This window comes from Nomia melanderi, chromosome 7, assembly GCF_051020985.1.
Source record: "Nomia melanderi isolate GNS246 chromosome 7, iyNomMela1, whole genome shotgun sequence".
In the NCBI taxonomy this organism is placed as follows: domain Eukaryota; kingdom Metazoa; phylum Arthropoda; class Insecta; order Hymenoptera; family Halictidae; genus Nomia; species Nomia melanderi.
The window spans coordinates 12186359-12206384 of NC_135005.1; the positions used below are offsets into that span (position 1 = coordinate 12186359).

At 38.8% G+C, this 20026-nt stretch overlaps 3 protein-coding genes across 10 annotated transcripts; 1 reads left to right on the top strand and 2 right to left on the bottom strand.

Annotated features, from left to right (window-relative positions):
- Nucleotides 1-101: 101 nt before the first annotated feature.
- Sugb (Sugar baby transporter) lies at nucleotides 102-3009 on the bottom strand. Its single transcript, XM_031984632.2, has 9 exons — nucleotides 2704-3009; nucleotides 2280-2632; nucleotides 2047-2196; nucleotides 1711-1987; nucleotides 1460-1653; nucleotides 1000-1322; nucleotides 754-929; nucleotides 509-676; nucleotides 102-398 (listed from the first exon to the last, which is right to left on the bottom strand). The coding sequence occupies exons 1-9, from the start codon at nucleotides 2765-2767 to the stop codon at nucleotides 328-330; spliced, it is 1776 nt and encodes a 591-aa protein (XP_031840492.1). The 5' UTR covers nucleotides 2768-3009; the 3' UTR covers nucleotides 102-327.
- Nucleotides 2790-16371, bottom strand: LOC116430496 (uncharacterized). Of its 7 annotated transcripts, XM_076369130.1 has the most exons (11): nucleotides 16221-16371; nucleotides 13953-14041; nucleotides 13578-13742; nucleotides 13364-13480; nucleotides 12947-13279; nucleotides 12305-12870; nucleotides 11928-12073; nucleotides 10217-11592; nucleotides 3893-10125; nucleotides 3039-3559; nucleotides 2790-2817 (listed from the first exon to the last, which is right to left on the bottom strand). In XM_076369130.1, exons 1-9 carry the CDS (start codon nucleotides 16246-16248, stop codon nucleotides 6154-6156), a joined length of 6792 nt encoding a protein of 2263 aa, XP_076225245.1. In that variant the 5' UTR covers nucleotides 16249-16371; the 3' UTR covers nucleotides 2790-2817; nucleotides 3039-3559; nucleotides 3893-6153. The 7 variants fall into 7 exon arrangements, with proteins under 7 accessions (XP_076225245.1, XP_076225246.1, XP_076225248.1 ...); XM_076369131.1 differs by lacking the exon at nucleotides 2790-2817 and having other exon boundaries at nucleotides 3057-3167; XM_076369133.1 differs by lacking the exons at nucleotides 2790-2817; nucleotides 3039-3559 and adding an exon at nucleotides 15239-15376.
- A 299-nt stretch (nucleotides 16372-16670) lies between these two features.
- RanGAP (Ran GTPase activating protein) lies at nucleotides 16671-19944 on the top strand. Of its 2 annotated transcripts, XM_031984749.2 has the most exons (8): nucleotides 16671-16813; nucleotides 17124-17215; nucleotides 17273-17343; nucleotides 17536-17742; nucleotides 17864-18283; nucleotides 18368-19206; nucleotides 19273-19500; nucleotides 19576-19944. In XM_031984749.2, the coding sequence occupies exons 4-8, from the start codon at nucleotides 17625-17627 to the stop codon at nucleotides 19792-19794; spliced, it is 1824 nt and encodes a 607-aa protein (XP_031840609.1). In that variant the 5' UTR covers nucleotides 16671-16813; nucleotides 17124-17215; nucleotides 17273-17343; nucleotides 17536-17624; the 3' UTR covers nucleotides 19795-19944. The 2 variants fall into 2 exon arrangements, with proteins under 2 accessions (XP_031840609.1, XP_031840610.1); XM_031984750.2 differs by lacking the exons at nucleotides 17124-17215; nucleotides 17273-17343 and having other exon boundaries at nucleotides 16676-16813.
- Nucleotides 19945-20026: the final 82 nt, after the last annotated feature.

Sequence of the window (20026 nt, forward strand, 5' to 3'; positions counted from 1 at the left end):
CCTTTTGATGTCTCTTTGTTATGTTTTATTTATCAATGTTTAGAATACTGTATACTTGGTAGGAGTTAACTGTTATTGAAGGACAAAACACAATGATTTTATTGTAAAAAAAAAGTACATATATTAACGAACACGATGACAACGTGAATACATAATACTGAACAATCAATACTTTATTACAAAACGACAAAAAAAAAACGAACCACGAACATATAAAGAATCGATCTATAATCGTAGGAAAAGCTATTATGTACTACTAAGACAGCCATTGCAAAGTAAGTCAGCTAAGTAAATGTATAGAATTTCTAAAAAATTTATTGTCTTTTATTAATAAGTTTGAAATTCGCGACTCATTGTCATAAGAATTGCATCTTCCGGATTAGCATAGTTTGCCAAATCTGGAAAAAATCAACAAATAAAAAAATATTTTGCTTCAATTGAAATCAGTTTCCTTAAATATCCAATGTACAGAAAATGTTATTTCTGTATTCTCATAATCGTTACTCACGATTATGGCCCATACGTATCGGCGATGTTTTAAGTTTTCGGAGATACAATTGTAATAGCCCAAAGACGGTTAACCATAGTAATGCACCTACTGAGAAAACTCTGAATGTTGTAACACCGCCATATACGTCCATTAACCATCCACATATTAAGCTACCACTTGATACGCCTGAAAATATCAATAAGTACATATAACAGATAATTAAAAAAAAATCAGAATTATACAATTAATTCATTATTGCTAACCTATTCCTTCAAATATAGCACCAATAAATCCTTGTATAGTGGCTTTAGTACCAGGCGGTGTTACTTTATCACCATATGACACCATAGTAGGCCAACAAAGACCCAAAGATGGTCCATGAAGTATTTCAATAATTAAGAACCACCAGGGGTTTGGTATTGTACTGTATGCCATAAATCTGTAAAATAGGGTAAGTAATAAAAAATATAAATATATTTTCGTATAACAATATGCTGTAAAATACTCACCTAATTGCATAGACCAATAAGACTAAACCCATAATATTTACATGACCTAGTTTTCGCAGTACATTTCCCGAGATAAAATTAAAAGGTAACTCTCCTAAAAAGCACTGTATACCAGTCATAAGGCCTTGTAAAGTTTTCAGCCATGTTGTTTGAGAACCAGATGCTAAGACTTCGGTGTGCCAAAATAGGAAATTCCATATTACACCGGTACACATTCCAGCACCTATGCACCACCATCCGAATACCAGTACATTACCCTCTTTACAGATGGTAAATAGTTCCGATAATATTGATGACACGTCCTCAGAGTGTTCTTGATTTTTCTGTAATGATACTGTTTTCTCCCATTACCTGGTAATTTTTTTTATTCTCTTGATAAGTAAGAAGTATCAAACTTCTGTACTATCTATTTCATTCCATCAAAAGGAGCAGAATTTATTAAAAGACAAAAAAAATCCACCTGTTTTAAAGTTATTGACGCTATGATATCCAATATCATAATGATCAGCATAATGTAAAATATACAAGTATAATCTTTCTGCAATTTTCCTTGGCTAAATAAGTCTACTAAATATCCTGCACTAATTCCAAAAATACCAAAACCAATGCTGCCCCACATTTTTTGTTTCCCATAATCTTTCCTTCTGTCAGTTCCTGTAATACAGAAGTATACGAATTATGAAATACTTTATTAGACAACACAGTACTAACCAAGGAGATTGAAACATATAGCATCTGCTACACTGACTACAACTGCCATTCCAATCCAACTAATTATAGTTGCCCAGAGAAATGAATAAAACTGATACCCTGAGACCTGAGTGCTATTGTAAGGAATATAAGCCTCTTCCAAAAGTTGATTAAAAATTGAATTATTATGACATGTAGTTGCACATGTTGTTTTAACATAATTTTGACAAGCTGGTTTATGTATTATATTATCTTCGAATGTAGCAGTAAGCATACGGACATCTACACATTGCTTCAGCTAGAAATGAAAATGTTTTCTGTTTCAAATCAAATAAATGATTGCATGAAACAACTTACATTAAGGTCGTAATATTCATCGAATCCTACAGTAAATTTAAATGTTTTATAATCTGAAATAATGCTTGTGTCTGTTAAGTTACAAAACTGTCTTGCATTCCAATGCTCACATATTTCAGTATAAAATTCTTTTGTACCTTTACAGGACATCTGAAAAAAGTGAAAAGTAAAAATATAGTAAGTCAAAGTACAATTCCTCGTAATAAGTTATTTTATATCATGGACTTTTATACCTGACATGATACATTCAAGTGATATTCTGTAATTACATTATGCATAACTCTGTCTGAAAATCCATTTTTTGAACATATTTCTACCGATCCGTAACCATTACATGTGAGTGTAACATTTGCACTCTTATCTATTTCAGGAATAAAATGTATTGTAAACATGGCTATGGCAGTTACTGCTTGAAATATTAAGAATAGTATTTTGTGGATCTTAAATTTGTCAGCCAAGCCACCGAACAAAGGTTTAGCTATTAAACCCGAAATTGGTAGTATTGTATATATTGTACCCACTAAAAAGCCAGAGAAGCCTAATTGTTTTGCAATTGTTGGTAAAAATGGTACTATTGGTCCAGTGGCTGAAAGAAGTTAAATCTTAATTTATAATAGTTCTTCATATACTCTTCATATTTCCAAGTAATTTACTTACCAGCATTGAATAAAAAATAATGGGCTTTTATTGGTAGTAATTCAGAATTTATGTTTTCAAACATTTTGTAAACGTCTAGATCACACTTTAGGTTAAAGGCACAAACTGTATTATCTGCAATTGAAACGCATCACTAAATAATTCCAATTATGATCACATATCACTTAAGCGTGATGGATTCGTCTACAATATAGTCAACCCCGATAAAACACAGAAAAACTTCCAAGTAAAAAATGCCATTGCTCATCTATACAAACTAGCAACTTGCGTCTAACGAACGACGTAATTAATTTGAAAGTATGAAAATAGGAAAGTAACTTTTTCTGTGGACGTACGTTTTTCTGAAAAATTACAAATTTTGCAATTTTCTCGTAAAAGAAAATGATTTCAAATCATATTTCCCAGATGATTCAAAATTTCGTTCCGCACGTGCACTGTCCTTAGAAATATCTTACTCCCATCAGCTATAATTATAAATCCTTTTTGCTGTATCTACGATTTTCATCGTTCAAATCGAAGTTTGGAAATGATAACTCGTAGTTATCATGTTCACATTCCACACACGGTATATTGTTTCATTTTATCAAGCCCGCCTCTTCACGAAGATTAAATTTCCAGTGACATTAAAGTTTACTTATGTGTAATCCAATTAAAGTAGTAATTCTTAATTAAAAATAAATCGTCGGTTGTAAAATTCAATATACACATAAGGTACTAACAAAACGAACGTATTCGAATACTTATACGTTTCACTGATTCATATTCACCATCAAGTTCGTATAAAAATTCGTGAAAGCAGTCCGTCGTGATTTTTGAAATTCATTGATCCGACGCGACAACAACACCTACAGGAGCACTTCAGAAAATATAAACATTATATAACGAATATAAATAATACATATATTATATACACAATACGTATTGCATATATTATAAAAATTACTAACTTTTATTCTCTGGGATCACAAGAATTATTCATAGAAATATTGTCTATAAAATAAATCGCCAATTATCAACATATCAAACGTATCCGTTATCTTTCCATTACAAACAAGCAACAAAATTAAATTGCTAGATCAATAACAAATTTACATAGGATTTTGTAACAAACTGTGCTTTAATCTGTCATCGATACATTTACAATATACATTTACAATATATATGTATATATTTATAAGTTTTAATATACCGCTTCCATCCGTTTCTTTTAGCAGTAAGGTGGGTTAATGTATGATTGCGGCGTATTACACATTTTTCGTCTGTCCCTACATTCACACGTTTCACGTAAAACGCGCAGCACATTTACACGCACGCATACTAGTTTGTTACATATGCTTCGCTTGCAAAACACGCATACAAACACCACATTCACGCGTGAGCATATACATCCTACACGCACGTCCAGTGTCTCTAAACACATCTTTCCATTTGTAACCTACCGCGGACGATTCTACAAGGTCGTTGACTTCGCAGATCTTTTCTTTACATCGAGCACATCGTCTATGGAGGATATGTATTTTATATACAAAGAAACGAATTCTAGCTTACCTACTAACGAATCTATATACTCTACATAAGATACACCGGCAACAGTGCGCTCGATATCATACAGAAATTCTTCGAACTTAGAAATCACGTATACCCCCTACGTTTTGTCTAGCCGTTTTTTGTTCCATTTGTTTCGTTTCCTGTTCGAACAAAAACCAGGGAAAGGCGAAATATTTTTGCGGCGGGCGTATATGGACGTCACACGAGCACTGTCGCAAGCAGACCATAGAATTCCCTTTTTTTCCTTGAATTTTCGCTAGAAAATCGAATATTGCATAATTCATATCCTCGACACATACATCGAGAAAGAGAAGTAAATAGTGGCGCTGTAAGAGCGGTAGTAGACAGAGGAACTTTTGATAGAAGGTTACTTCCGGTCACTAGCGACTGAACTTCACACGCGTCTAAGTTGTCGACTAGTTCATTAGAAAAAGAACTATCAAAAATTCCCACTCGATGTAGGCTTACCTCTTTATGTACATATGACTTCTACACAAGTAGATTATCCGATAAAAGCTAAACATCTTTTCCTTTTCCTGATAAATCGTGTAAAAATGTCAAAGTTTGTATCGCTTTCGGTAAAAAATGGGGAAACAACAAATGCGAAAAAATGGGCGGGGGCGGGGGAGGGGGAGGGCAATTCGGTGGAAAATCCGACGCTCTAATTTTCGAAAACTTTAAAAAGTCATTGTTCTCTGGTCAATCAGTAAAAAATACGTATACAAGTGTGTGTATATATATATATATATATATATCAATTATATATATATATATATATTAAAAAAAAAAACAGAAGAAAGGCTTACGTGATCCTTTTACTGCTCGACGTTAATGAGTTTACGGTGTCACTTTCACGGTTTCGGGAGATACACTGATCAGAATGTTTTTCTTTCCTATAATATCAATACCGGAATTCTTCTTGGAGAAATCATAAACCTGTTTAATCGCGAAGAGAAGATATTGGAAACGGTCAAAATTAGGCGAATAAAGACAATTGAGTCGTTTGTTACAAAGAATCGAAGAAATTCATATCGACGCACTACAACGAGCCGTGATCAAAAACTGAACAAGAAAAACACCGGTATTTCCGTTGCTGGAGAAAAAAAAATTCTGACAGCGATTGCGTTGAAGAGCAGTAATGAAAGGAAACAGCATTTTTCAACCATGAACCGCGAACAACGGTTATTCGTAATAAAATCATAAATTCACATTAAATTTTACAATCACGATTAACGGTGAACGTTCGTGTTCCAATGGACAAAGTATAGGATAGATGCCTGATGTTTCATAGAAATTTTAATCGGCTTCGTAATGCCATCTATAATTACGAACAGGGTGAGCCGAGAATGAAATTGAACCCAAGCGTTAATATTGCTAGAAAAATACTTAAAAAAAGAAAAGAACATCCATACACATTTACTTCCCGAACGCACGTACGCTAAACTAAAAATGATAAAATACGATTGCACTAGAATTGTTATCCTCGACAAAATCAACGCGTATCGTTCGCTCAACACGAATTCTTAGTACTAATGGTATCGTTACCCTATATTGCTTCAAATAAGCAACGACTGGGAAAATCGTATAGGTTCGTCAACTGTGAAACATAAAATTACGGATACTATCCTATAACAATGTCTGCCACCTCGATTACCAGTGATCAACGAGAATCGTATATTGCAGAACAGAACAAAAAGATCCTTTATATAAAATAATATACCCGCTAAAAAATATTTGGTTGAAAACTGGCATGGTAACAGAGCGTAGCAATGGTTCCCGTATAGTCCACGCGATTCTCCGACCGAATGAGTCAAGTGTCAAATGCTGTTTCCTTCTGCGGGACGGTTAATCCACCGAACTGTCGTACAAACGTTCCGATGCCCGTTATACAGATTTTAATAGCTAAAGCCAGGACGGTCGATGATGATGCGGCGGTGGTTGAAGCGCATAAAGGGAATGAATGTATTGTTGGTACGCTGTTGGGTCTACCGTTAAATTCGGTCCGTGCGGCGTGACGTAGGCTGAGACGGGTGGCCCGTACGCTGCTGATCTCTGTGCGGAATGAAGAAAAGGATGAGGCGGATAATTTCTCGGCGGTTGATTGGTGAGTTTGTTGCAAGCCTGTTGAGTGGCGTCCGTGACCGGGGGCACTTGCGGCTGTTGTTGTTGCTGTTGCTGCCTGAGCGCCATACTGTAGTAACTGTTCGGGTTCCGGAACTCGTCCAGGAAGGCGAACGCGGCCGCCGCTGCTGACGCGTCCTTGTCGTAGAACGGTGAACTGGTGGTGGTGCTGGTCGACGCGGCGAAATTGAAAGCACTGCCAGTTGGAGGGACCATGCCGCTGTTCTTCAAACCGATTGAATCCGTCGGTGCACCGGTGTACTGCGGGAAGCCTGGTATGCCGGATGTCGGCTGTGGCTCAGTGCTGACCGCGGACGACACGTTCGCGACGTTCTGCTGCTCCTGCTGTTGCTGCTGTTGTTGCTGCTTGCTCTTCCTACTCTTTTTCGTTTTCGTAGGCGCTGATGCGGTACCCGTGACAGAGGCGTCGCCTCCTCTACGCGACATGGACAGTATGCCCTGCGTGTTCTTGGCGGCAGCCGTTTGCAAACTCTGAAGAAGATTGAGATCCAATTCCGCAGCCCCGGTAGCTGGACTGCGCGCATAAGCGAGGTGCTCGGGTTTCGTCGGCGGCGGCCGAGGGATCGTTAACAATTGCTGTTGTTCCTTGCTCGGCCGGCCCACCAAGCCGAGGCCCAGGCGAGCGTATGCCGGATTCGTGGCCACTGAATCGGCCAAGTTCCCCACGAACGAGGCATCGAATTGACTAGCTGAGATCGTATCCGGCTGCGGCAACGCCATTATTGGGTCGAAGGGGAACTGCTCCTGGCCAGGTCTAGCTCCGGCCTCCTGCGTCAAGCTGCGCGTCGCGTCGCTGGACGATTCATTGTATATACGTTTCTTTACGGGCGGAAGGTTGCTGGCCGAGCTATTTACAGACCCACCGGTGGCAGTCTTCGAGCTGGCGTCGAAATAGTGAGGGCTCGGGTAAACCGGCCTCGAGTTTGGCATCGCGTAGCCGGACGATTGAAAGCCGCTCGAGTAGAGAGATTCGTGCGTCGTAAGATTCTGCTGGAACGCCAACAACTGGGACTGCTGGTCCTGGGTTGGCAGCTGATCGCTGGCCGCTGACGTTTTGCCGAGGAACGAACGCTGCTGAACGTACTTCTGCGCGTTCAGGGATTCACTGAGATCAGTGAAGCTGGGGCGCTCTTGAGACGCCTGCTGTTGCTGCTGCGGTTGCTCCTGCCTCGATCTTTGCAGGTCGAGGTTGGGATAGTTGTTTCCGAACGTTGGCGGGTACTGATTCGGCGACTGATAGATTTGATGGTTCGCGTTCAAATTCAGCGACGCCTCCGTTGGTACGGTGAAGTTCCTTTGTTGGTCGTTGCTCGAAGACTTCTCGACGCTGCTGGCGGATTTAAGGTACTCCGACCGATGCTCCGTCTCGCTGATCGACGACGCAGGTGATTGTATGTAACCGTGATTCTGTTTGAACCCCTGGGAGTAATTCGACGGCGTCACTGTGCTCGGCGTACACTCCTCCGAGCTTTTCGGCGTCTGCGGTTGCGACGTGTAATTCGTATTCTGTTGGGGCGACGGCTGCGAGTAACTGGGAGTCTGTTGTGAGGGTTGCGGCGTGCAGGCAGACTTTTGCTGTGGCGATGGCTGGGAGTAGCTGCGAGACTGCTGCGGCGACGACGAAGGCTGCATGTAGTTACGGGACTGTTGAGGCGACGGCGATGGTTGAGAGTAGCTGCGAGACTGTTGCGGCGACGGTGAAGGCTGCGAATAGTTGCGGGACTGCTGAGGTGACGGAGAAGGTTGGGAATAATTATTGGATGGCGCTTGTTGAGGAGAAAGTTGTGAATAATTCTGCGGTGTTTGCGGCGAGTGTATAGAATGCGAATAATTCGCGGCTTGCTGAGGAGACGGTTGAGAATATTTCACCGGTTGTTGTTGCGGCGAGGGCTGAGAATAGGATGTGTTCTGAGGGGAAGGTTGAGAGTAGGTGGGTGGTGCTTGCGGCGAGGGTTGTGGGAAAGTTTGAATTTGTTGAGGCGACGGCTGAGAATAGTTCCGTGGCTGAGGGGACGGTTGCGAGTATCCTGTGAGAGGTTGCGGGGATGGTTGGGAGTAATTGGCGGAACGAGTTTGGGGACACGGATGCGAGAAGTTTGAAGGCTCAGACTGTTGCGGATAAACGGGAGGAGGCTGAGGCGATGGTTGGGAATAGTTTGCTGGCGGTTGCGGCGACAGTTGAGAATAACCGGATGATTGCTGAGGGGACTGCGCGTACGGAGAATGTTGTTGCTGAGGAGACGGTTGAGAATAATTCGGAGGCGGTGCTTGCGGCGAGGGTTGAGAATAGGGAGAACGAGGCTGTTGAGGCGAAGGCTGAGAATAATTAGATGCTTGAGGCGAAGGTTGAGAGTAGTTGGCGGTGTTCTGTTGCGGGGACAGTTGCGAGTATTTGGGAGTTGGGGATTGTTGAGGCGATGGTTGAGAGTAGTTTGATGCAGGAGGTTGAGGAGAAAGCTGCGGAAACACCTGTTGTATTGGTTGGGGGGAGTGTTGCGAGTAGGCTGGAGATGGATTCTGATTATTCGCCGGTACTTGTTGATTAAATGTCTCGCTCGGTGTTGAATTTTGAGGCAAATTAGCTTGCGGAGAACGCTGTGGGAACGTGGGCGACAACTGATGATATACTTCCCCAGTATTTTCTTGGGGTGATTTCTGAAATGACTGATGAGGTTGTTGTGGCGGTACCTGAGGTGGTACTTGAGAATAAAGAGGTGCTTGTTCGTAAGAAGATGATGGATACGCTGGAGAAAGAGGATGATTTTGTGGTGATGGAGTGGGTGGCAACTGAGCGCTGTACCTGGGCGGAGTGGCGTAGTAAGGACTGTTGTAAGGACTGCTTCCCGTCGATAGAGCATCCTGATAAAACCCAGCTCCTCTTATTTGTGGTTCTACAGAAGCTATAATGGGTTGCGCCTGTGGAGAACGTCCCGAACGTCCGGGTGGTGATTCTTGAGAAAAACTGGAAACCGATTCACTCACACTACTACCACCAGTACTCATTCTTCTTTGCCTCCCACAGAACACTTCCTGTAACTCGCCATCCTTTTTCGTTGCACCCTCTTCCAACTCGTCCTCCTTCTTCTTTGACTTTGGTGCCCCGAACGCCTTAAACCAGGCACTTAAATTTGGTGTCGCGGCTTTAGGTTTCTGCGTCTCTTTGACGTTGGTTTGATTATCTTTAGATTCTTCCACCTCTGCAGGCGTCTGCGTGGCCGGTTTCCCGGACGATGACTTTTCCTCTTTAGAAGACGTTACTGGGACTATCGGCGCAACGCTGTGATCTTCTTCTTCGTCGTCGTTGGACAAATTAGGATTAGGCGAGGACACTAAACTTTTGCAGATCAACTGAATGGAATCCACGTTCTTCAAGACTGTTCCTAAGCTAAGTTTTGGTTCCTCGTCGACGTTTTTGTTTGCCTGGTCACTATCATTAGTTAACGGACGATCCGCTGTTTCATTGACGCTCACATTAGGTAAATTAAGCGGCTTTTTTAACAGTAAGTTCCCCTTACTTTTACCAGGCTGCAAACGATCTATCGTACGCTGTATTTTTTTTGGTCTATTGGGTCCGTGAGGACCAAAGATCTTAATGGAACTTGGTCGTTTTCTCGGCGCTTCTACCTTTGGTCCAGAGCGAGCTGATTCAACAGAAGAATGAAATATTGGAGAATCGCTCCCGGAAGAAAATTCAGAGAGCCTTGGTGCGTCGTCTAACCATTTGTTGATGTCCTATTCAGAGGCAGAAAGAAAAAAGAATAAAACAATATATCGCATTATTATTGAACGAATTATCTAAACGTGAAATAGAATATATTCTTACATGGAGTGTTTGCTCCGTTGCCTGATTTAATGCTTGTATCGAGCTTTCCTCCTTTCCAAATCCTTTGGTATGCTTGCTTGTAGGTTTGATTTTTTTCGTTTCGCCTGCCTCTTGGTCTTGTGTTTTTACAGGATCCTCCGTGGTAGGAACTTTTTCTTCTTTCATTCCCTTTTTTAACTTTGGTCGTTTGACGCTGGCTTTATCGCTGTCGTTAAAGGTACTACCGTTTGAAGGCACTTTTTTTGAATACACGTTGTGAAAATCGCTTTTCCCTGTTTTTTTCGGTTTCTCTTTCTCGCCCTTCAGCTTTTCATCTCGTCGCCGCTCGCTAATCTTATCCTTTAAACCATCCAACGATTCTATATCCTTATCACCTATAAATGCAGTAATCTTCTTAGACGTAGGGGCTTCCTTTGAATCTACATCGCTCTCTAGATCTAAATCTTTGGAATCTATTTCGCTGGATATTTCACCATTTTTCACGTCATCGTTTTTCTGCTTTGATTTTTTTTCTTTGTCCTTCGCGCGGCTCTTCTCAGATTTTTCCTCGGGCTTTAACGCTTTCAATCCCGCCTTTTCTTTTTTCCGATTTTTCTTCGTTTTGATATGCTGTGTCTTGTCCTTGTTCTCAGACACCTCTTCGTCACCTAGAGGTTCAACCTTCTTTCCCTTGCTCTTCTTCGCATTATCCGTGAATATCTCGGTCTCCTCGAGTTCCTTTTTCTCAATTTTCCTACTTTTACTTTTCGCGATGACTAGGGACTCATAATCTTCCTCAAAGTCTTCCTTTCGCCTCTTATTCTCTTTCGATTCTTTCATCGGGCGCACGCTTTCCGTTTCCTTTTTTTGCTGATGACGTTCTTTACTAATTTTCTTGTTCATCTTTTTCAACTCTTCCGACTCTTTGGACGACAGCTTTTTGGTTTTCAACAATAAATTGTTTGCTTCTATATGTTTCCTTCTTTTCGACGTCACGATACTCGACTCGGACATAGCATCCTCGCTTTCCTGATCCTCTTGTTCTTCCTCGTTCACTGATTCTTCATCCTTCGCCTTTTTACTCTTTTTCTTCCCCCTCTTCTTTTTTGGAAGCTTGTAATTCTTTCCTCGTTTCTCATCCTCGTCGTTTTTCTCATTAACCTTGGATTTCCCTTTACTCTCGGATTTGTACGATTTCGACTTTTTTGTAGACTTTTTCGATCGTTTGCGATTTTGATGCGGAGAAGAAACTCGAGAAGGACACGACGGTGACGCAGGCGTGGCGACAAACGATTTTGGTGATGACGGATCTTCATCGCTGGATGTTTCGGATTCTAAATATCGATTTACAGCCTTATCGAACGCATCTTTAAGATTGAAAGCCATTTCAGTGTACTCTGTAAAGAAGTTAGATAATAATTAAAATTATAATACGATACCGCTAGATAAGAATATTACATGCGAATGACCTTCTATTAACTAGAAAAGTACCATGAAAAAACTTCTAATATTTCTCTTCTTATTTTTATAAGGAATATCTGCATTTTTCGTATTGACACACTAAAATAATTTAGATGTCACAACCTAAAACGTCCCATACTTGAGAACAAATCACCTTTAACTAACTATAGGAAAGAGGAAACTGTGTTGCATTTGTAAACATAGACACGAGCAAAAGTTATATTGATACATTTAAATTTAAATAATATTAATTGATATATACAGTACTAACCATTATCAGAACCATTATATTGCCTACAGTTGTCCACTATAAGACGAAAGTCCCGTTTAAATTCACTTAAACTCTTGTATAAACCACCTTCAAGTTTCTCCTCCATGGTACTGAGATCCATAGGTTTCCGTACAACACTATAGTATCTACATGAAAAAAAAAAAAATAATATCAATCTTATATTTATATCAGGTTTAAAAATGCATACCAGCGTACACTAATGTGCCCCTAGTAGCTATTCTATTCGTCTGTTTCATTCTCGTTAATTATAATTACGCTTATAAAAATGTTCTCACAGAAAGAAACAGAGAATAGTAGAGTGAACCAACAAGCATGCTAACAAGGGAAACATCATTATAATCATAACAATATTATACCGCGGCGCATATTCCTCATCCACAGGATCAATGAATGGCCAGGCATCCGCATGATCTTTGAGACTTTCAAGAACTTTATGCATCCCGACACGGCGTTCCTCTTCTTCAATTCCAAACGAATATCCGTATTTATATCCATACTTGGTGGACACATAATTTCCGTCACTGTTACTTCCAATCCCTTTCTTTTTTTCTAATCCTTCTACTTCGTCCCTAGTATGAATCACAATTTGACCAACGGCCGATGCTAATGAATTATTAGTCTGTCGTCCTTTCTTCTGAACAGGCGGTGAGGACAAGGGTGGAGGTGTTTCTTCTTTAACATAAACGTTCTTCGAGTTCTGCGTCCCCTTTTTGCTGCCTTTGTTTGTTTTAGTTTTGATCTTCGATCTAACCATGACTGTTTCCATCTGTGTGGCAGGTTCGTGACTACGAAGAACTCGCGAACTATTGCGTTGTAACAACTTGCGTCTTTGTTGCTTTTCTTTTAAGTCAAAAAGCTTGGGGATTTCGGGCATGAAATCCTTGGATAGAGTACGGTAGAGTTTACGTTCGGTATCGTACTCCTAAGTAGTATAATAACATTATTAAATAGATCTAAAGGAGAAAGCGATTAACACTCTTGTTCAATGAGACAATTACCGAATCGCGAAATTTCTCAACTAAACGACTCCAGTCCTGCTGAGTAAAACAGACAACTTGCCAGACACTTTCTTTCCCTTCCTCGTGTATTAAACAGTCTTCCTTCTTCTCCTCCTCTTCCTCTTCCTCTTTCGCCACTCTGCTTCGTCGTCTTTTACGCTTTTTATCCCTAGGTTTACTTTTCTGTTTGTGTGAGATGCTGTTAGAAGTATCAATGTAGTCCTCCCTATATAATCGAGTGCCGTAAAAGTACCAATAGGCAGAATTCTTACGATCATGTCCTAAAGGTTCGACTCGCAGACTATCCGAGTCCAAATTACTTAATGAATGCTCCTGCAAATAGATAACAAACAGAACCCTTATAACGAACATTGTTTACCAGAAATTAATGGATCGAGTCAGTTCTCAAATACATACCACGTCTTCAGCGTCAAGCCTGAAGTCGCAGAGGGCTCTTAGTATTTCTACTTTTTGACGAAGAGGCAATAACTCAAAATCTACATCTGTATTAAAAGGATTCTCACATTTGTATTCCTTAAAAGAAAAAAACACATTGATTATTTATAATGGCAATGCAAACATATAAGTATACATTTTGCTTTAACTTCAAACTGTGTAAAATTTATTTTACCTGACATTTCTTACGAAATAATCTACGGAGAAACATCTGGTAATTAAAGGTGGAGATGTCATTGCGAGTGTCATTAGGTAAACAACCTTCAAGTAATCTGACTATTAGTTCCTGTACTAAATGTCCCTCGGTTCCACCGTCCGTTAATAAAGCTTCCTCTAAATCCTAGAACAATGTCCAAAATTAATATACAAGTACACATATATGTACACCGTTTGAAACATTAATCAACGCATCAACCAAATAATAATGCATAAGCCATTAGTAACATAATAAAGCCAAAGCACGATCTACGTAACATCCAGGAAGCTGAAGCGGTACTAACAAATCTCTTATATAATGCCTACTTATACGAGACGGCATTCAGGTATGTACCTCAATATCAAAGTCCAGAAGATTGAAGGCAGCCCTAAATAATGAGCAGAAGTGTGCTATACTTGGCACCTCCCACCACGATTGAATGTCTAAAAAAATAAAGGAACAATTGAGAGTTCCTTCACATTATATTTTTTTAATCTCTCGTATACTTCCTTTTGCACAGAGTATACCAAACTTAATGTTTATGGCTTTAGGTTGTAAATCTACGGCCTCACATCTGTTAACATTTATGAAAGAGTAACCTCTAATAAAGTTACTTACAATACTAAAAATTAATACTAACGGTTTTAATATCAATCAATCCTGCTTAACTGTCAATAAGATTCAATATTCTCTTTTTAAGGGCAACAATGCAGCACTGAATATTTGATGTAGCCAAATAATACAGAATATACGTAATATTACTAATAGTGTTAATATTATTCCAATCTTCTAGATGACTATATTCTTAGTGCACACTAATTATTATATTAATTAACAGACCAAAATTAGTGTATATAAGTAAATGTCCCATTGATGAGCAATAATGTTACAATTATATTCAATATCAAACCAATTGCTTATAGAATTAGACAAAATTATATTAACATTCTTTTATATTTTTATCAATTCTGAGATACGTTATTTCACAAACATCTATAGATCCAAGGACATAGATCCTTCTCCTAAAACCATAATCATCAACTCTTTTATACTCTGTACAGAATCTATTTATTGTGAGAATAATATAGGCTTTAAAATATTGTACATTCTGTTCAAAAGAATCATTTCTTAATAATTTCAAATAAAAACTGACTACACTTTATTTTATGAAAGTATTGTATTATTTGAATTAAATAATGTAATATTATTAATGAGATAATATATTACAAGAAAACCAATAAGTTATTCCTTATTTCTATAATAATATTAAAATTGATGTATAACCATCACGAAATTCAACTTTTTATGTTTCATTTTATCATTATAGCATTCACTTTAAGTACATTTATAAAGGAGTGTCCAATTTAATTAATATGTCTATAATGGAAAAAAAACAAAATAAAATAGTACTTTAAAAAGACATATATGTACAGTAATCTAATGTCAGTTTAACTATACAGGGTGCATGACCTTTCAAATTCTGAACGAGTTTCAAGAATACGGAAAAATGTCTCTTTCTTTCTGGCACTTCTTACTTTAAGTAACTCTGACATAATGAAAGTATATTTACATTGTAGGTAACAATAAAATGACACAAATGTAACACACAACCTACAAGTGTTTACAAAGCATGTCAATACCTTTCTCAAATCATCGAGTAAGAAATATTCTCCCCAAAGGTCTATTATATTTTAACGTCAATTGCCTATGATCCATATTACTCGAAGAGACACGAGCTCTCAATACTTTTCGCCAGAAACCGACAAACGAACATCTCACTGCCAATAAACAGAAATCTTCATTTACAACTGTACACATAAATATTAGAAATACATATAAAACAGCTGCTTGATCCAATGATATGTCCCATCTTGTACTGTTTACCCAACAATACTAACTTACGGGTGTCTACTGACCAGTCAAAACAATTTAAAAAAAAAAAAACAAAAAACAAAAAAAAATCTTTCATGATCATTCACTACCGAGTACCAAACCTACCGTCGATTAAACAACACAAGAAAAAAAGAAAGAGGGGGGAAAAACCTTAAATATTCATGTAAGGGAATGCTACGTTTCAAAATAACCAAGCGGGAACACATTCGGTGAATAAAAATCAATCGCAGATACGAATATAATGCGATCGTGCATCGATATACTCTGCATAGAATGTAACGCGAAATAGTAAAACAAAAGAGAAACAAAACATACGTAGAGAGAAAGAGAGAAAAAAAGAGAGAGAAAGAAAGACAGAGAGAAAGAGCGAGAGACTGACCGAGGAGGAGTGGGGTGGGAGGCGAGAAGGAGAGAGAAAGAGAGAGCGAAAGAGCGAGAAAGGAAAAAAGACAATGAAAATAATTCTGTTGCTAAACTTGGGGTCATTGACAAGGACTCTCAATTGTGGGCATCGATTTTCCACGAGAGATAATCGGCGTGATACAACCGAGGTAAAAGGGGGGAAAACGAAGAATCGTATAAAAAAGAGAGAGATAGATAGGTAGATAGAGAAAGAGAGAGAGAGTGTGAGAGAGAGAAAAAAAGAATGAAAATTGAATATAAAAATAAAAGAGACCGTCGCACCGATCCAGCGGATCGCGGTGTCGCGTTGAACGCCGAAGTGCTCACCTAGGATTCCGATGAAAGTGGGAAACATAACCCGTCCTGTGGCGGGCAAACCGGGCGAATCACGTCAGGGCGGATAAGGTTGTTGGAAAACACGAGAGTCGAGAGTCGCGTGCTACAGCCTCGTTCTCAAAGGTTGTACGGGATATTCGGTCCGGCCAGGAAAATCGAAATCCCACGGCAGAGATAGGTGATGGCCAAGCGAAAAACACTTCCGCTCGGCGAGGCCGGTCGCTTTTAAAATACCGGACTGCACATCAGCGGGTGGCTGTGACACCCATCGTAGTCCTCGAGACAAAAGAGCGGGTAATCGGGGCTCCGCATAGCTCGGCCTGCCGTTTCGAAACGGTTCCGAACGGTGAGGCACATTCGTCCACTAGGCAGTTCCCAGCGAGGAGGAACAACTCGACTCGGATTTATTTTGGCACAACACTACAGGCTGGCAGCGATGCGCGCGCGACACTTGCAACCATTCTAATCGGGTAACACTCCAGCCTCAAAACAACCACCAGCTTCGTCAGCGACAAACCGCACCGCCGTTTCATACGTTGGCCACATTAACGCTGATCCGACACCGATACCTATCCCCGTACAAGGTACGCTGTTCACCGCCGCCAAGACCCTTTTTCCATCGCTTTTGAAATTTCGATTTCGTGTACGCGTGTACGTGTGTACATATACGTCGGTGTTCCGATAAGGAGAGTTTTCTGAGACGCACTACACGAACGCACGGGTGCGGACTGTGCAGCAGCGGACTGCAACTGCGGGCGTATACCTATGAACACGTAACACGTAGACGCGACGCGTTTGGCGCGAAACTTGTTCGATCTGTTGTGCAACGACGGATGGAATTTTATTCATGGAAATAACGGTATTTACGCGTTGCGTATTTGGCGTTGTTGTTAGGGGTGTTATGTGAAGTTGGATGGACGATTAGCGGAAAGATTGTTGGTCTGATTGGTTATCGATCATACGTGATTTCGTTATTGGCTGAAATGGTAACATAAACGAATCTGATCATGGAACAGAAGAAATCAGACTAACCATTTTTTCAGCTCGGTTTTCAGTCGGTGGAATTACATGGAATGTATCTGATACAGGGTTTATTAAGACAGTGATTATGCGGGTAATGTATAATTACGTGTATAACACGATACAAGCAATGTGTAGTAAAATAGATAATCTTTTTTTCTTGAACAGTTGGTAGACTTTTCCCGCGTACGTTACCGCGTGCGTGACGCGTCCTCGTTCTAACAATATTATGAATGATTCTCCGTAGTAGCTGTTATCTGTTGCTAAAAAAAATTAATATTTATAGTACTGATTCATCGAAGTTACAAACTACAGAGGAATATTGAGAAGAAATTCGTGATCACGTAGTGTGGTTAGGTGTAAATAAACTGAAATATGACTTCATTTAATTTAAGTGAACTTGAAAATCAACTGAAAGATGTTACTGGGAATTCTACCGGTACCGGCGTGTCTTTCGCTAATAAAACTCTCAAGCTTGATTCTGAAGAGGATGGTAAGTAATTACTTTGCAAAGGATTTACATTTCATTACTATATAATGTTTATACAGTTATGCAATACGATTGTAATAATTTATACTGGAATTACGTTTAATTTTTTTTCTTTATTTAATAGCGTTGGTGGTTGTGAAAGCCATACAAGACTGCACTAAATTAGAATACTTGGATTTAGAAGGTAATACTTTGGGACCACTGGCTGCTAAAGCTGTGGCTGAGGTATTAAAAGAAAAAGGTTCCTTCCTAAAACGTGCGCTTTGGAAAGATATGTTTACTGGTCGTTTAAAGACTGAAATACCAAAAGCTATTGAATATCTTGGTAACAGCTTGTGTATTGCTGGCACTCGTCTCGTTGAATTAGATTTAAGCGATAATGCTTTTGGACCAATCGGTGTACAAGGATTAGCCTCGTTCTTGACATCCAGTGCATGTTATACTCTTCGTGAGTTGAGGTTGAATAACAATGGGCTTGGAACATCTGGTGGTAATATGTTGGCAAAAGCATTGTCCGATTGCTATGACAATAGCTGTAAAGAACGTAAGTCTTATTATTGACTTATTTTTTTTATTATTTAAACTACTGAATTAACGAATTAGTAAATAAATTCATCTTTATTTATAGAAACATCTCCTTTGGCGTTGAAAGTATTTGTAGCGGGAAGAAACAGACTAGAAAATGATGGTGCAACAGCACTGGCATCAGTTTTCCAAAAATTGACTACTTTGGAAGAGGTTGTCATGCATCAGAATGGTATTTATTATAAAGGCATAGAAGCACTTGCAAAAGGATTATCGGCTAATCCAGGATTAAGAATTTTAAATCTTAATGATAATACAGTTCGTTTGAAAGGAGCCCAGGCTCTTGCTAAAGCATTACCAAATTTCAAAAAGTTAGAACATCTTAATTTAGGAGACTGTTTGCTCAAAACACAAGGATGTTTAGTTCTTGCAGAGGCATTAGGAATCAAGGATAATCATCCTTTATTAAAGGAAGTAATTTTAAGTTACAATGAAATTCACACAAAAGGAGCAGTTGCAATAGCTGATGCTATGGCTGATAAACAGCATCTAAAAACTTTGCAATTAAATGGAAATTCTTTTGGAAGTCAAGGGTGGACTATGTTAAAAGAATCACTTACCATTTCTGAAAGAATTGGATCATTATGTGGATTCGAAAGTGACAATGATGAAGAATACAAAACAGACAATGAAGATGAAGTTGAAGATGAAGAAGTAGAAGAAGAGGAGGAGGAGGAGGAGGAGGAGGAAGAGGAAGAAGACAGTGATAGTGACAGTAAAGAAAATGAAGATGATGAAGATGCAGTTGAAAATGGAAACAAGACACCAGACAATATTACAGTCTCAAAAATAACTGTTTCACAATTTTTAAAATCACCAACATCTGACAAATTGTTACTATTGCAAGATGATAATATACAAGATTTTATAGATTATGCTAAAGTGAGTAAATATAATGTAATTATATAATAGTATTTCGTAATCTTTAAAGACATTTTTATATTTTAGGATTTATCCAAAAACGCTGATACATCTCCAGAGCAAAAGTTCATTGAAGAACTCACAAGAGTAGTTATGAAAATATCAACACTATGTTCAAGTGGCTACATTGATGTTAGGAGAAAAGCTCAAAATATAACAGATTCTTTATATTCGAAGTTATGTTCCTTCGCTGTGGAAAATGATCAAACATCTATTTGGAATAATGCTTTGCTAGTCAGCTTAGGTTTAATCAAAGTGAGTGTGATTTCAGAGTTAAAGTATGTACTAATTTGTACTATAAACAAAATTTGAATACATTATTAATTTCAGAGCGAAGATAAACACAGTGGAAAAGTTGATTGGGACTTAGAAGGTTGTTTCAAAGCATTAGAGCAAGTGGTTTATAAGGATTATTTTTTAAACGATACACGAAATACATTAAGATTATTCTTAGACAAACCAATGAAAAATAACAGAAAGATTATAGATTCGTCCCAGGAGTCGAAAGATTCACTTAGAGTTGTTCTAAATCGTATACAGAATACATAATAAACATTAAGATACATACATACGTTGATTTGCAGAATATCGATAATAAGATGTAACTATTTATTTAAAAAATTTTGCAAATCATAAAACATGTTTTTAAACGGCCCTATAAAAAGAAAGGATTATGTACCATGCGATGTATACAGTTTATTACTTGTTAAGTGTTCAGTGCGAATTTTATATTTGATAAGAATTGTTCACCTACAAATTAATTGAATCAAATTCGTTACAA